The sequence below is a fragment of the Propithecus coquereli genome, unplaced genomic scaffold (genome assembly GCF_000956105.1).
Source record: "Propithecus coquereli isolate 6110/MARCELLA unplaced genomic scaffold, Pcoq_1.0 Scaffold239, whole genome shotgun sequence".
NCBI lineage: Eukaryota > Metazoa > Chordata > Mammalia > Primates > Indriidae > Propithecus > Propithecus coquereli.
In genome coordinates this window covers 1601579-1616896 of record NW_012147941.1, presented here as the reverse complement: position 1 = coordinate 1616896, position 15318 = coordinate 1601579, and the positions used below count along the sequence as shown (strand labels likewise).

The window sequence follows — 15318 nt, the reverse complement described above, 5'->3', positions numbered from 1 at the left end:
GGCTAGAGTGTCGTGGCATCAGCCTAGCTCACAGCAACCTCACACTCCTGGGCTCAAGCAATCCTTCTGCCTCAGCCTCCCGAGTAGCAGGGACTACAGGCATGCACCACCATGCCTGGCTAATTTTTTCTATATATTTTTAGTTTTCCAGCTAATTTCTTTCTATTTTTAGTAGGGACGGGGGCGTCTCACTCTTGCTCATGCTGGTCTCAAACTCCTGACCTTGAGCGATCCTCCCGCCTTGGCCTGCCAGAGTGCTAGGATTACAGGCGTGAGCCGCCGTGCCTGGCCTTGCTTTTTTTTTTTCTATCTTGGGTGTATAATGATGAAGAATACAGTAATACTAATATAGTTTGGTGCCACTGCCTTGAGCCATTTTATTCACCATTGCTTTTGCTCCATGACTATAAATGTCAACACAGTGAACAACACAAACACATTACTGTTACTTTGAATAATGGTCAAGCAAATGAAAACATACTCAACTTCTTTTAGTTGCGAAATTGCAGATTAAAACAACAATGAGGTGCTATTTCATCTCCGTAAGGATGGCAAAAATTTTAATAATTCTGTGAAAACGGAGTGGTTATGGATATGATGTCTATCACTATTTTTAAAAGGCAACAAAATGATTTTCATAAAGTCAGGATAATGGATATTCTAAGGGGGAGGGAGGCAGTTGTAATTGGAGAAGGGCACATGGGTGGGCTTTTAGGGCACTGTCAGTGTTATTTCTTGATCCAGGGAAAAAGTAAAAAGAAGAAAAAGTCCAATCTACTGTTACAGTGTTCCTCTGGGTGGGTAGAATTTTGAAATTTTCTTCATTGTGCTTGTCCTGTATTGCTGTTACAGAAAGGGTAAGCTTTTTCAAAATGAAAATAGATTGGTCTTTAACATTTTTCCTTGTTTTTAAATTACAAAAGTAATACACGCATTAGACTGCTTTTTGAAGTGAGTTTGACACTTTAGTATCTGATATGCTATAAATGTCCATTAAAAATTTTTTTACATGGGCCGGGCGCAGTGGCTCATGCCTGTAATCCTAGCACTCTGGGAGGCCAAGGTGGGAGGATGGCTCGAGGTCAGGTGTTTGAAACCAGCCTTAGCAAAAGCGAGACCCCGTCTCTTCTAAGAATAGAAAGAAATTAGCTGGACGACTAAAAATATATAGAAAAAATTAGGCCGGGCGCGGCGGCTCACGCCTGTAATCCTAGCACTCTGGGAGGCCAAGGCGGGCGGATTGTTTGAGCTCAGGAGTTCGAAACCAGCCTGAGCAAGAGCGAGACCCCATCTCTACTAAAAATAGAAAGAAATTAATCAGACAACTAAAAATATATAGAAAAAATTAGCGGGGCATGGTGGCGCATGCCTGTAGTCCCTGCTACTCGGGAGGCTGAGGCAGAAGGATTGCTTGAGCCCAGGAGTGTGAGGTTGCTGTGAGCTACTCTAGCCGGGGCAACAGAGTGAGACTCTGTCTCCAAAAAAAAAAAAAAATTTTTTTTACATGTTCTGAAAAGTTTTCAACTTTTCCCTTTATTAACCTCTCTCCGAATTTTAAAATATGTTGTTGTTACTGTTATTATTATTATTTTCATTTTTTAATCTCTTTCTCTTACCCATGTTCTTCTCTCCATCCTGTTCAGTATGGTTTCTGTTCTAGGCCCAAACTGGAATGCACATTTGCTTTCAACCGCTTTACACCCATTTCTTAGTTGAGACAGATTGCCAGAGTCCTATGTCATTGTTGGAGCCAAGGGATGCTACTTCTTTGTACTGTAGCTAAGGAAACCCTTATTTTGTGTGGCTGTCTGTAACATGTTTCTGGATAACAGTAGCAATAATGCCATCTGCTTTCTAGGCGGAAGAGAGGCAAAGAGAAGAACAGCTGGTCTCATTTGACAGGTAATAAGAATTATTCATACAACCTGCTGGATAGTTGAGATAGGAGTCTGTATCTTTATGCTTATTTTTAATTTAAAAAAATCAGTGAGAAAAAAAGGGCAACCTGGGGTTGGTAACTTACAATCTATAAAATAAAAAAGTAAAAACCATGGGCTTTTCTGAGATCTTTGAGTTATGGAAGGAATAGTATCTAGGTGAATAAAAAATTCCAAGAAAACCCCTGACGTCTGTGTAGAGAGGGAGCTTGACTCCCTAGGAATAAGTATAAACTGACACATTTACCAGTTAGGAGGTCTAAATGATCTTTCTTCTAATTCAGATTTAAGTTCTTTAAAGTTCTTGGGTCTCTGGTTACTCACTGAAATGGAGGCAACTCATCCTTCTGGGAATATTAAGAGGAAAAGCAGACAATTCGTATCTGAAAGATGTCTTCTATCTTAGCTTCTCCAAGCTCATTCCATAGAAATGTATTCATGTTACTAATACAGAATTTAACAGTTTTATCATGTTAAAGTATGTATCCATCTCTCCCCACTACACTTATGAGTACCTCAAAGGCCTAGGGGACTCTGTCTTACTCAGTTCTCTATCTCCAGCACATGGAGGACATTCTATAAATATTGTAGAGATGAAGTATGATTTATACATATTGTTGGAAAAATGCATGATACTGGAATTTCAAAAGTGTTTCGTGTCCAGTATAATATGTAATATGCCTTCCTTCTAAAGACTTGAAAAGAAGAGTTATAACATTTCACTAGCTTTTTGTTAAGAGGTAATTGACCTGAAGCATAATAACCTCAAGGAAATTTCTGAACACCAGGAGATGTGATTCTGTTAAACTAATTGGTGAAGCACGATAGGCCACTTAGCCTGCTCTCCTCTACCCATTTATTATCCAAGGTACCAGCACAGCTTGCACTTTGAGAGTGTCCTGGAAGAGGGTAGGTTGGTATAATTCATTGAGCTTAAATCTCTGGCTACTTTCACTTTCTAGCAAGATTGCAGAGTGTACTCCTAAGCAGAAACAGCAAGGAGTTCCATCCCTCACAATTCTGCTTCCGTGGGTGAAGCTGTGACTATGCTTTCATGGTATTATCAGCTCTTTGCCTCAAGATATGAAGAATGTGGCCCTCAGGGACTTTGCATTGCTACCTGTGGAGTTGGAGCCCTGGCAATGTCTTTATGTAGGTTCAGCTGGCAGTAGAAATGTTGTTGATATGTCTTGTCACACCTTAGAGAGGAGGAATCAACTAGCATGTTTGTCTCCCTGTAGCCATGAGGAGTGGAACCAGATGCAGAGCCAGGAGGATGAGGTGGCCATTACTGAGCAGGATCTGGAACTTATTAAAGAGAGGGAAACGGCAATTCGGCAGCTGGAGGTGAGAACCAGGTCGTGTTTTTTGTTTTACTCAGTGTGTCTACAGGTATCTGGACTCTTTACCTGAATTTTCTCTCAATAATTATGAAAAACCATGAAATGAGTCATTGTATGATTTGCATATTATCTGTCTCAAGGTAATCATGGTGAATTTGAACTGCTATTGTGATGATACTGACCTGGGTGCCCAGTAGTACCTAAATCCTTTCCTCAATCACACCACATCTTATATGGTCTCCTTAAGAAATATGCATGGAGAACAGAATAAGGCAAACAGATATTTTATTGTTCATTAGAACTTAGTTCCCAAATCCCATTGCCAACATGTTAGGCAGGGCTCTATGGAGAGCCTGTTTGCTTAGTCTGAAAAGCCCAGTATAAAGGCAGGCCAAAAGTCTTGCTCCATTTTTGTACATCCTAAAGTCCAATCCCAAATTGTAGATCTTATCACTTCAGTTGATCAGAGACATAGGAACAGTTTTTGAGGTAGAGGTTGAGGGAGAGGTCTGTAGGCCTCTCATACCTAACGAGCTTCCAACTTTAACTTTACATAGTGACCACTAAAATTTCCTTAAACCTGAGAAGTTTTCTCCTTCATGGAGATAGACGACCGTCATCATTGGGGTCAGGGGAAGAAGGAGGAGGGGGAATGACTTTGAGCTCTTTCTTGATTTTCCTCTATAGCAGTGGTTCTGAACCGTGATTGTGCATTAGAATCACCTTAAGATTTTTTCAAATGCCCCAGCTCTCCTCCCCACGACCCTCCACCAATTATTAGATTAGACTATGTGAAATTCCTGTTTCTTGTAGGTTAAAAATGGGCAAATATCCATAATTTTATATGATTCAATCTAATAAATCATAATTCTGGGGGTGAGGCCCTGGGCATGGATGTTTTTTAAAAGCTCCCTGACTATAACATGCAGCCAAGATTGAGACCCACTGCTCTAGAGGCCATCAGTGTCTGTTTTTAGATGGGGCAGTTTATCATCAAGTTATGATTATTTTGTTGCCTTCAAAAATGTCATATCTTCCTTTTACTCTTTTTCACCTATTGCTACTAATCATTGACATGATTCTCTAAAATTAGAAATATAGTTGGCCCTCCGTATCTGTGGGTCTTTCATCCTTGGATTCAACTAACTGTGAAATGAAAATATTTGGAAAAAAATAAACAATAAAAAATAACAATACAACAATAAATAAGAAAAATGTAAAAAGCAATATACTGTAACAACTATTTATAGAACATATATATTGTGTTAGGTATTACAAGTAATCTATAGATGATTTAAAGTATACAGGAAGATATGCATAGGTTACAGGGAAATACTACATTATTTTATATCAGGAACTTGTAGGGAAGAGGTCCTGGAACCAATCCCCTGTGGATACGGAGGGACAAATGTACCATTATAGCAGGGAGTAGAGTGAGACATACGGAGCTAAGGAAAGAAATGTAATGGATGTCAGGAATGTAATGGATCATTTCACATTCAACAGAATGAAGTCCAGATTTCTTAGCCTGAGCCCAATTTTCACATCCAATCATTTCCTACCTCTGACATACAAACCCTATGTTATGGCCAAACTGGGATTGGCTCTTTAACTCAGTTGCCTTTCTGTTTGTATGACCTCTCCTTTGTTTTAAGGCACAATTCAAGTCCTGCCTCTTCTGCAAAGTCTTCCTCTTCTGCACACCTTTCCATACCATTCATTTAGTCATTTCCTATATAACACCCTTTTTTCTTATTTAATTGTGTACTCATTCCCCACCCCCAAGCCCAGTTAGCTGTATCCACAGCAACTAGCAGACTGCCCCAACTATAGTAGACTCTTAGCAAGTGATTGAGATGCTGGCAAGAACTACTTTTGCCAAATTATTAATATGATTCTGATTACACTTCAAATTGGAATCTTCCAATGGACATCAACATGTCCTACTTAAATGTACGCTCAAATGTCCTCAGGGTCATGCCCCATTTGGGCATCTCTTTAATAGGGCAGATTTCTATTGCCCTTCTGCCTGGCCATGTGGCCAAGCCATTGGCCACTGCCCATGAGTCAAAAAAACCCAAATACAAGGGATTTTACTACTGTTTAATTCTTCCATCACTACTAAGAAAACAGGGCACAATTGAGCCCACCAAGCTGATTTGTTTTTACCTTCTCTGATTAGAGTAGCAGATTTTCAAACAAGATTTCAGTTCACCTTGGAACTGCCATCCACAAACCAAGCAGCTCTTTGTCAGTCAGTTTAGCGTTGTTTATAGGGTACTGTCCAAGTAACAATAGAATCCAGCAGCTCCTCACACAGTTCCAGAGTCAGTCCTAGGGAAATAGAGGCTCACTCTTTATATCCTCCTTGCATTTCTCAGGTAGCATGATCCTATACAAACCATTTAAATTCTCCAGTCCAAAGTCCCAGCAATTGTCTTTGGAAGGCACTCACAGGCTTTTGCCATAAGGCTCAGTAGGCTTCACGTATGGCTTATCCATACCAGCACTCCAGCCTTCTACTCTATACTTTTGGGACTTAGGTGATCTTACTGGTTCCAATGCAGTATATCCAGTTAATATTGCTCGAAGGGTGGATTTACATGCTTCTATTTTATAATATTAGGTAGGTAGTGATAGATCATTTCCTGTTTATGAGGAAAGCATGCTTTATAGAGCCTTAAAAACATGTTATATTAATAGCTAAAACTTTAGGTAAGTAGAAGAAATGAATCTTCTTACATGTTGCTTAATGTCAGTTAATTGTTTTTTGTCTTTCTTAGGCTGACATTTTAGATGTCAATCAGATATTTAAAGATTTGGCCGTGATGATCCATGACCAAGGTGATCTGATTGGTATGTATTATTGATACTTTTAACTTCAAGGTGAGTTGTTAGTATTTATGTAAAAAGAAGTCAGTAACGGTGGCGCATGCCTGTAGTCCCAGATTATTAGGAGTCTGAGGATCGAGGATCACTTGAGCCTAGGAGTTCAAGGCCAGCCTGGGCAACATAATGAGACCCCATCTCTTGAAAAAAAAAGTCAGTAAGACGTGTCAGCTATAGAATTAAAGTTTAGGAAGGCCATTTTAAAAATTATTAAATTCATTTTCTTAACAGTTTTCTTATGTTGTCAAATGTAGAAGTTAAAGTGAGGCCTCATGAATACTCAGCCCCATTCACTTGCCAATAGCTTCTTGGTAAGTCTTTGTTTAGAGAAATAGCTGTCAGCCTCCCAGCTTTTATCTCCAGAAACTTGCACAATTATGGGGTTAGTAACTCTTTTTTTAAGCTTTCTATGTGGAAATAATTTGAAGTTTATAAAAAGTTGCAAAAATAAAAATACTACAAGGAACTCCTTTATACTCTTTATCCAGATTTACCTCTTGTTAACATTCTACCCCATTGGCTTTATTATGTTTCTCTCTCTCTCTCTCTCTCTCTCTCTCTCTCTCTCTATATATATATATATATATATGTATATATGTATATATATACACACACACATGCATACACATATTTTTTTCTGAATCATTTATGAGTAAGTTGCATACATTGTAGCCCTTTGTGCCTAAATACTTCAGTGTTTATTTCCAAAAAATAGGGATGTTCTCTTACTGAGGTAGTTAACTTTTGATTTCATGGCTAGATAGTTGGGATGGTGGTAGTGAAAACAGGACCTATGACATCAGAAATCTGTTCAGTTTGCAGTCTTGAAACATCTGAGTGTTCTAAAAAAATCCTCTGTCCTTCTTTTTGCAGATAGCATAGAAGCCAACGTGGAAAGCTCGGAGGTGCATGTCGAAAGAGCTACTGATCAGTTACAGCGAGCTGCTTACTATCAGGTAAAAACAGGTACCAAAGAAAGTCACGCTGTGCTGCAGACTTTATAGGCCATAACTACATTGACATACTAAGAACAGCTGCAGCCTTTTGCTTAGGCTTAGGCTAAGGAAAGTAGTCATAATTGTAGTCCCAGTTCCATTTTTAGTATTTCCCTTTGCAAATAAATCTACAAAAAGTCATCAAACCTTGAATAAACTTACCAGAAGCTTCTTAGCTGCAAAGCTAACCCCATAAGCTAGCGTGATACCTAAATCAGGCTAATTTTATATCCTAAACAGCCAAAATGTGTTTCAGATAGTAAGAGGTGCAGTTAAAGTAGGGCTTCATAGATATTTCATGTTGTCTGTTGCTGCAGAGAATGGACATAGAGTCAACTTCGACTGCTATTTATATATGAATAAATGGGGGTTAATCATTACGGAACTGTTCCTATAAAGTGAAATCCTTTTACATTTTAGTTGAAACTCTGGTTTTATGGCTTATCTGGGTCTTTAATCTCAGTGTACAAATACTGTAAATGAGGTCCTTCTCATTTCCATCAATTTGGTGTTGCATGGCTTTTTAGAAATGAATAGCATTTCAGTCATTTTCCATGTTCCTGGGATAGCTTTATTTTACCTGGGAATACTCCTAAAGAAATTTGTATTTAATAATAGTATTTCTTTTAAAAACTTATGATGACTTTAGTGTCTAATAGTGAAGGAATAATTAAGTAAATTATATACATCCACTTAGTTGTATTATATGAGACTTAAGAGATGTTTATCAGTAGAGTTTATAATAACAGAAAAATGTTTATGCTAAATGTTAAGTGAGAAAAATATCAAACATCATATAGTATGATCCCAATTATGTTAAATAATAATATATATAGATAAAAGATCATAAGGAAATAAAATCAAAATGTTGACAGTTTATCTGTTAGCAATTATTTTCTCTTTCTGTTTGCCTATATTTTTTACAGTGAACATAAAATTTTATAATAGGTATAAAACTGTTAATAGAATACATATACATAAATAACTTATTGCAAATAATGCCTCGCAGCATAGGTATAGCTCCTTTGCAAAGTTGTATTTGGGGACCTAGAATTAAAACTTTCACTACTGCCTAGCACTAGTGACTGTTGAAATTTTGGGGAAGGTCTCTGCATATTTGTGCATGGATAGAGTTAATTTGAAATTACAAGGAGGCAGATTTATGAAGCACTCTTGGAGTCTTAGATATAAAATATTTTACTTGTTTCATGAGTGTCTTCTTTACATATTTCTTTCCTCAGAAAAAATCTCGCAAGAAGATGTGTATCCTGGTGCTTGTCCTGTCAGTGATTATTGTAATCTTGGGACTTATTATCTGGCTAGTTTATAAAACGAAGTGATTGCCTCAGAGCCTTCTCCACTGAGCTGTTTTCAAGGGCAAGTGCTTGTTGGAGTCTTGCCAGAACAAACTGATCACAAGAAGAGAGCATACACCAGAACGTCCTGTAGTAATTTAGTTAGAAACTAACTACTAACTAGTCCTTGGAATTAGTGACCTATGGAGACAGTATTTATCAATTTATTGATTTTATTGATTTCTCAAATTAGGAATTAACTTATGTGAGTTTGCTTTCTCTTGTATTCTGATTGCCCTTCATCCCAAGTGTTTACTGAAAATTCCATTCTAGATATTCTTGTTTTGACAGGTGACACTACAGTCTCGTAATATTGTCTTTTATGTGTATACAAAATATACCTTTTTACTTGCAAGTGAGATAGAATTACCTTCTTGCACCCAGCATATCGGAGTCTGTCAGAAATTGGGCCAGCGATTTTTATTATTTAACATTTTAATTTGGAGCCTATTCTCTATCTGTTTTGAAAGATTTGAGCACTGTATTTAACTGGAAAGTAAAAAATTGCACATGTGATTCAGATTAAATGAGAAGTATCTATTTGAGCTGGCCAGTTGCTGGGTACATGTTACTAATCTGGTTTTAAAGTTTACTTCATTATCTGCTAGTGCCATCCACAGCAGCCCGTCCTCATGCACACTAAGCCATCTTGCCCACTTTTTAAAGGGGTTAATTTAATTAACATTACTATGCTCTATGGGGTCCCTCTCCCACCTGTCTGCATAGAAAGGGAGAATTAGACATAGCATGCTTTTGAAAAGCAAACAGAAATTGTTTGGAATGATTTAATCTTTTTGTTGTTGTTGTTGTTTGCTTGTGGTTCTACATTCCTGGTGAATGATGAATGTTGATGTCAAAAGACTGCCCCCTACCCTACAAGGGTTTCTGGGCATTTGATAGCAGGAAGATTTTTAAAAGATAGACTGAAGTTGGTTTAAAACAGTCCTGTGAACCTGGCGATAAAGCAAAGAAAGGGTTCATTTTTGTAAATAATACTGGTTTGGAATAGTGATGTTAGACTTATCCTAATTTATGAACAAGAAATTAATCTCTCCATTAGACAAAAAAATGTTTCAATAAAATTGCTGTCTTGTAATATAAATGTTGTCCACTTCCCTTTTTCAGAGGCCTACAACAGTTAAAGGGAACATAATTTGTTTAGGCTCTCACATAAGTGTGAATTCGGCCAACAACTTTGGTTCATCCTTCAGTGAATTAGAGGATTTGGCTACCCTGGGTATATTTATATTCATTTACTCCATTCCCCTTAATGTTGCTTAATCTTCTAAACTGATGTGAACAGTAGGGAAACAAGGGCCCAAATGCATAAATTTCTTTGCACTCTTGCACTCACTTAATACAAATAAACATTTTTTAAAGCTTTTGTAGTAAGTTTTTATGAGTTAACATCCCGATGAGGTAGGTATTAGATAATGTGCTGCCATGAGAAAAATTGAGACTTGCAAGAAGACTGGTGACCAGGGGCAGGTTGGTTTGGGGGTGGAATAGGTGTTGCTGCCTTTCCTTGAAAAACAGGATAGAGCTGGTAGGGTGGCACAGTGGCCCAAGCAACAGCTTCAGAGATAATTCGTTGGTTCTGTGATCACTGCCCTTTCAGCTCCAAATCACAGTTGGACTTGGATACATCATTTGTAACACTCCAGGAAAGAAAAGAGGCTTGGTTGTGAAAAACTATTTGCATTTGGGTAAAATAAAATGACCACAGGTTGTTCTATAACACTATGTGATCCACTGGTAGTTGTAATGGTGGTCACGGGGAACAAATACGAACGTGGCATAGAATTTGAGATAGTTTTCAAAGAGGTTCTACTAGATGGTCCTAATAAACCTATTCACAGAATCCTCTCTATCTGTGCTTGATTATCACTGGGGGCACCATCATCTAGGACAGAGGTTCTTAGCTTTGGCTTCACATTAGAAACTTTAACAAAATACTAATATAACACCTTGATCCCCGCAACTCCAAGATTCTAATTTAATTAGCCTGGAAAATAGCTTGGGCATAGGGATTTTTAAAGGCCCCAGGTAATTCTTATGTGTTAACCATGGTTGAGAACCATTGGTTTGGAGGTAAAAAACTAAACTGGGTGCAAAAGACCTGGATAATCTTAGCTCTGTCATTAACTTGCTGAGGGTATTTGGACAAGTCACTTAATGTATAGGTTCCAAATTTTCTCAGTGCTTTTCCAGCTACAAAATTTTCTGATTATAAGGATCACAGGGGTTTAGTCTGAATATACAAATTATATGTTTGCCTCTATATTCCTTTCCTTTTCTCATCCCCTTTACTACTTCCTTTATGGACCGTTCCAGGAGTACTGGGTAGATCTAGCATTCTCTCTTCAAGTGAATTAAAACTATAGTACTGTATAGGGTAAAGTAGAAATGTCATTCTGGCCACTTCATCTGGGAATGTTCCAGAATAAGAACTTGCTAGATGCTAGGATAATGCTCCCAGGGCACGTGTGTGTGTGTGTGTGTGTGTGTGTGTGTGTTTGCTAAGGGGTAGGGATGGGAGTGTTTGCCCACTGTAATGCACAATTTTGCTCTCAAGCTAAACTTTACATTGCCTTGTACTACTGGGTAAAAATATTAAAATGAAATTACCATTCAGTCTGTGCAGAATAAAACACTCTGAGCCTTCTCTATTCAATTTCCACCCCCCCAGTCAGAGACTGTCCTTAGCTATGCAGCTTTTGCTTTGGGTCACTAGGTACAGACCAGACCCCATCTCAGATCTCAATCCATTGTGTCCCCTAAGGCTGAGAATCATCTTTTCTTCCCTGCTTTTCTAAGCATGTTTAGTGCATCCCTAGACTTCAAGGATTTTTCAGTATTGCTTTCCAGCATCACAAAATATAGCTACTTTAGAATCTCCATTTAACCAGGAAATAGTTTGAAAGATTTTTATTCCCAACCACTGATCCCACTTTTAGACCAACTGGGTAGTTCATTTTAACACTTTGCAAAAATGAAATTTGATTGGCAAAGTGGCACTTAATTTTTAAAGAACAAACTGGCAATACTACAATTTTTGATGTTGGGCTGTGATTAAGGATCAAATTTTTTACCAGTCCATGGAGAAATGAGAAAAATGATGTTTTTTAAAAGTTCCATCTGAGTCTGAGATAGTATTTTTCCAATTTTTTTAAAGATTTTTTTTTTTTGGACAAAGTCTTGCTCTGTCATTTAGGCTAGAGTGCACTGTCACCCAGGCTACAGTGCAGTGGCGTCATCATAGCTCTTTGCAACCTCAAACTCCTGGGCTCAAGGGATCCTCCTGCCTCAGCCTCCCGAGTAGCTGGGACTGCAGGCACCCACCACCATGCCTGGCTAACTTTTCTATTTTTTGTAGAAATAGGGTCTTGCTCTTGCTCAGGTCGAACTCCTGGCCTCAAGTAATCCCTCAAGTGAGCCTTGGCCTCCCAGAGTGCTAGGATTACAGGCATGAGCCACCGTGCCCAGCCTAAAAGAATATTTTAATATTACAAAAATGAAAAGGTGATGCTATTAGATGGCAGACTTCATTTTTAAATCTCCTGAGTTGGTAAAATAAAAGTTGACATTCCTATATTTCTTTTTCTGGTCTGTGACATCTCTAAAGTCTGTGAACTACTTATCTCAGCTAGCCCCATCATTTTACAACTAAAGAAGGTAAGGCCAGGAATGGCAGTTTAATACAGGAATTTAAAGGCTTGAGGAGGTGCTCTTGAATGTGAATGGTCATTTTTGGGATAATATTTGAGCCCTTACTACTAGTAAATTACTATGCTAGATGCTTTACATTATATCTTATACCCCAAAACCATCTATGAGATGTATTTTCTTGTCTCCCCTCTAATGGATCAGGAAGCTGAGGCATAATAAATAACCTGCCCATGGTCACACAACTTATAAGTGTTGGAGCCGGGATTTGATTCCAAGCACTCAAACCTCAAAACTACACCTTTAGACACTATGTACTATCTCTGTGCATCATTGATACAGTGTCCTGCTCACTACCTCTTCCATGAAGTTTTCCCTAAAAATCTGGAGAAGTGGCAGTTTCTACCCAACTTTTCATAAACATCTTTTCTTCTGTCAGCACTATGTGAACTTCATTTACCACCCTGCTAAGTGAAGCCTCCTGCTTGAACTATGTATACACACACACAGGAAATTTTGTCAATTTCTCTAGTTGATCACTCAAAGCATATCAAAGATTTGTTTTTAAGTTTTCTGACATTAGTATGCTCCTAATATCTTTAGATTCTACTCTAAGGACTATCAAAGAAATGAATCTTTCTTTGTTGAGATACCAAAATCTAAAGGCAGCTAGCCCATCAGTCTTTCCATTTCAAAGGTTAAGGGTCTAGATTGTTGCCCTCCAGGTGGTCTACTCTGACATCATTGGTGCCCAAACAAAGATCATTTTGCTTTATATGGGCCTGTGTAAGTGTAAGGTGCCACTACATCAGAGGCCAGTGTGAATATCAGCTGTGCTGAAAATGGGATATGGCCAAGGAGTAAAGAATTACAAGTGTAAGAATAATTAGCTTTTGGCGGGGTGCGGTGGCTCACGCCTGTAATCCTAGCACTCTGGGAGGCCAAGGCAGGCGGATCATTTGAGCTCAGGAGTTCGAAACCAGCCTGAGCAAGAGCGAGACCCCATCTCTACTAAAAATAGAAAGAAATTAATTGGACAACTAAAAATATATAGAAAAAATTAGCGGGGCGTGGTGGTGCATGCCTGTAGTCCCAGCTACTTGGGAGGCTGAGGCAGTAGAATTGCTTGAGCCCAGGAATTTGAGGTTGCTGTGAGCTAGGCTGACGCCACAGCATCTAGTCCAGGCAACAGAGTGAGACTCTCTCAAAATAAAATAAAATAAATAAAAAATAAAGAATAATTAGCTTTTATGTTTCTTGGTTGTATGATCAGCAGTAGAAGAATCACACACAGAAGCTGAGAAACTGAAAGGCAAAGTTGACATGTCATTGGGTCACTGATAGCTAGAAATGGCTTCAACACCACCTCATGCCTGAAAGGGACACAGAACCTCAAAGGCCCACACAATCTGTAGATAAAAGTATCTTATTCTTTTCCATTACACTGAAAAACACTTTTGAGACTATTTAATTCCTTCTCAAAAATCATGTCCTGTGTTCAAAGGAGGGAGCTGTAGGATTATTTCTGTTGTCTTGAAACCAAATTTAGAATTTGTGTTTTTCCTGTCAGCTTAGTCTTACCTGGGAATCACAAGGCTGAAAAGGAGGATATTAATAGGCCATTTGACAAGTGATCTGATTAGTTGCCATCCTTGCTGGATGCGTTTGTTGTGCTTTTGAAGGCCAGAGGAAAAGGTGATTCTCCAACCTACTTAAGAGTTGATAGTTTAAAAATCCAAGTTAATGTTACATTGCAATTAAATCTTGAGGCCTGGAGACTTGATCAAAAGCAAAGTCTTTTGAATAAGCTGATTTTCTATTAAAGATCTAGAGGACCAGTAGCAGGGAATCAAGAAAAGAAATTTCATTAGTCAGGTGTAGTGGCATGCACCTGTAGTCCCAGCTACTTGGGAGGCTGAGGCAGGAGGATCCCTTTAGCCCAGCAGTTTGAGGTTGCAGTGAGCTATGATGACACCACTGCACTCTAGCCCAGGCAGCAAAGCGAGACCCTGTTTCAAAAAAAGAAAAGAAAAGAAATACTTTTCATCATAGAGATTCCTTAGCTTGCTGAGCAGTGCCTCTTGCTGGGTGAACAATAACTTTGCAATTAGTTTCTTTAAAAAAGAAAAAACTTCAGGTCAGATAATCCTCCCAAGTTTTTCACAAAAGTGGAAAAGAGGCACATCAGTTGCATGCTAATAATAAATATGATCGTACCAACATCAAAGTGTTAGATTAGTGATTAATGAGCATGGCCTTTGGTGTCATAGATTTAGGTTTGAATTCCCCTCACTAGGGTGAGGCTAGGCAACTCAATCTCTCTGAGCCTCTCCTCAGGGATTATAATAATACCTATCTCAAGACTGTTGTGAGGATTAAATGAGATGATCCATATAAAATACATAACTTGCCCAGATAAGTGCTAAATAGACAAAGCCATTACAACCAGAGGCCTCGCTGATGGTCTCTTTCAGCCAGCTAGTGGCCCTAGGGCAAGCCAGAAATTCCAGTGCTTCCTTGCACAATGTAGTCACTGACCAAAAGTAAAAACTCCAAAGGGGACACAACTTGATTAGCCATTTGAACCATATACGTGATGTTCCAGTCGCCTGCCTTCTGATGATTGGATCTGCTCCTGGCTCCAGCTTGTCCAGAGTTTTTATAAACCCCTTCTGTAGATTCTCCCATAGTAGAATCTCCGACAGTAGCTTCTGTAGTTTACAGAAGCTCTCAAGGCCCAGACTTGGATTAGAAGTAGGGTGCAGCTTTCTGGAGAAGGGCCATGAGAGGAAAAACAGAATAAATGATCACTCTAATCTCCCAGCTTTGCCTTGTAGAGTCTCTCTAGATTGAGGGCAAAAGGCTGACGGTGCTAACCTAAACCCTAAGGTAGGATGCAGCCGCAAGATTGAAAGCCCAGGAGCGTTTGAAGGAGGACGTCGGAGGAGACTGACACCCCTCCCTATAAGCCCCTTTGCCTTTGACACCTCCTGGCCAAGGAAAACTCTAACCACTAGAGACTTTCAGTTAGGGCCAACTCTCAAACACTTAAAAAAGACCTCAAAATCAGCTCAGTCCCCACTAGAAGCACCGCCCCGCTCACGTACGTGCGTGCGAGCGTGAGCGCGCGTGC

At 39.0% G+C, this 15318-nt stretch overlaps 1 protein-coding gene across 1 annotated transcript in view; it reads left to right on the top strand.

The window, feature by feature from the left end:
• Window positions 1–9903, top strand: part of STX12 (syntaxin 12) — a 32806-nt gene extending 22903 nt beyond the window's left edge. The window contains exons 5-9 of the mRNA XM_012645976.1: window positions 1859–1902; window positions 3179–3284; window positions 6064–6136; window positions 7043–7125; window positions 8406–9903. Of these exons, the coding sequence (XP_012501430.1) occupies window positions 1859–1902; window positions 3179–3284; window positions 6064–6136; window positions 7043–7125; window positions 8406–8504 (405 nt within the window). The 3' untranslated portion in view covers window positions 8505–9903. The remainder of the gene's footprint in view (window positions 1–1858; window positions 1903–3178; window positions 3285–6063; window positions 6137–7042; window positions 7126–8405) is intronic.
• Window positions 9904–15318: the final 5415 nt, after the last annotated feature.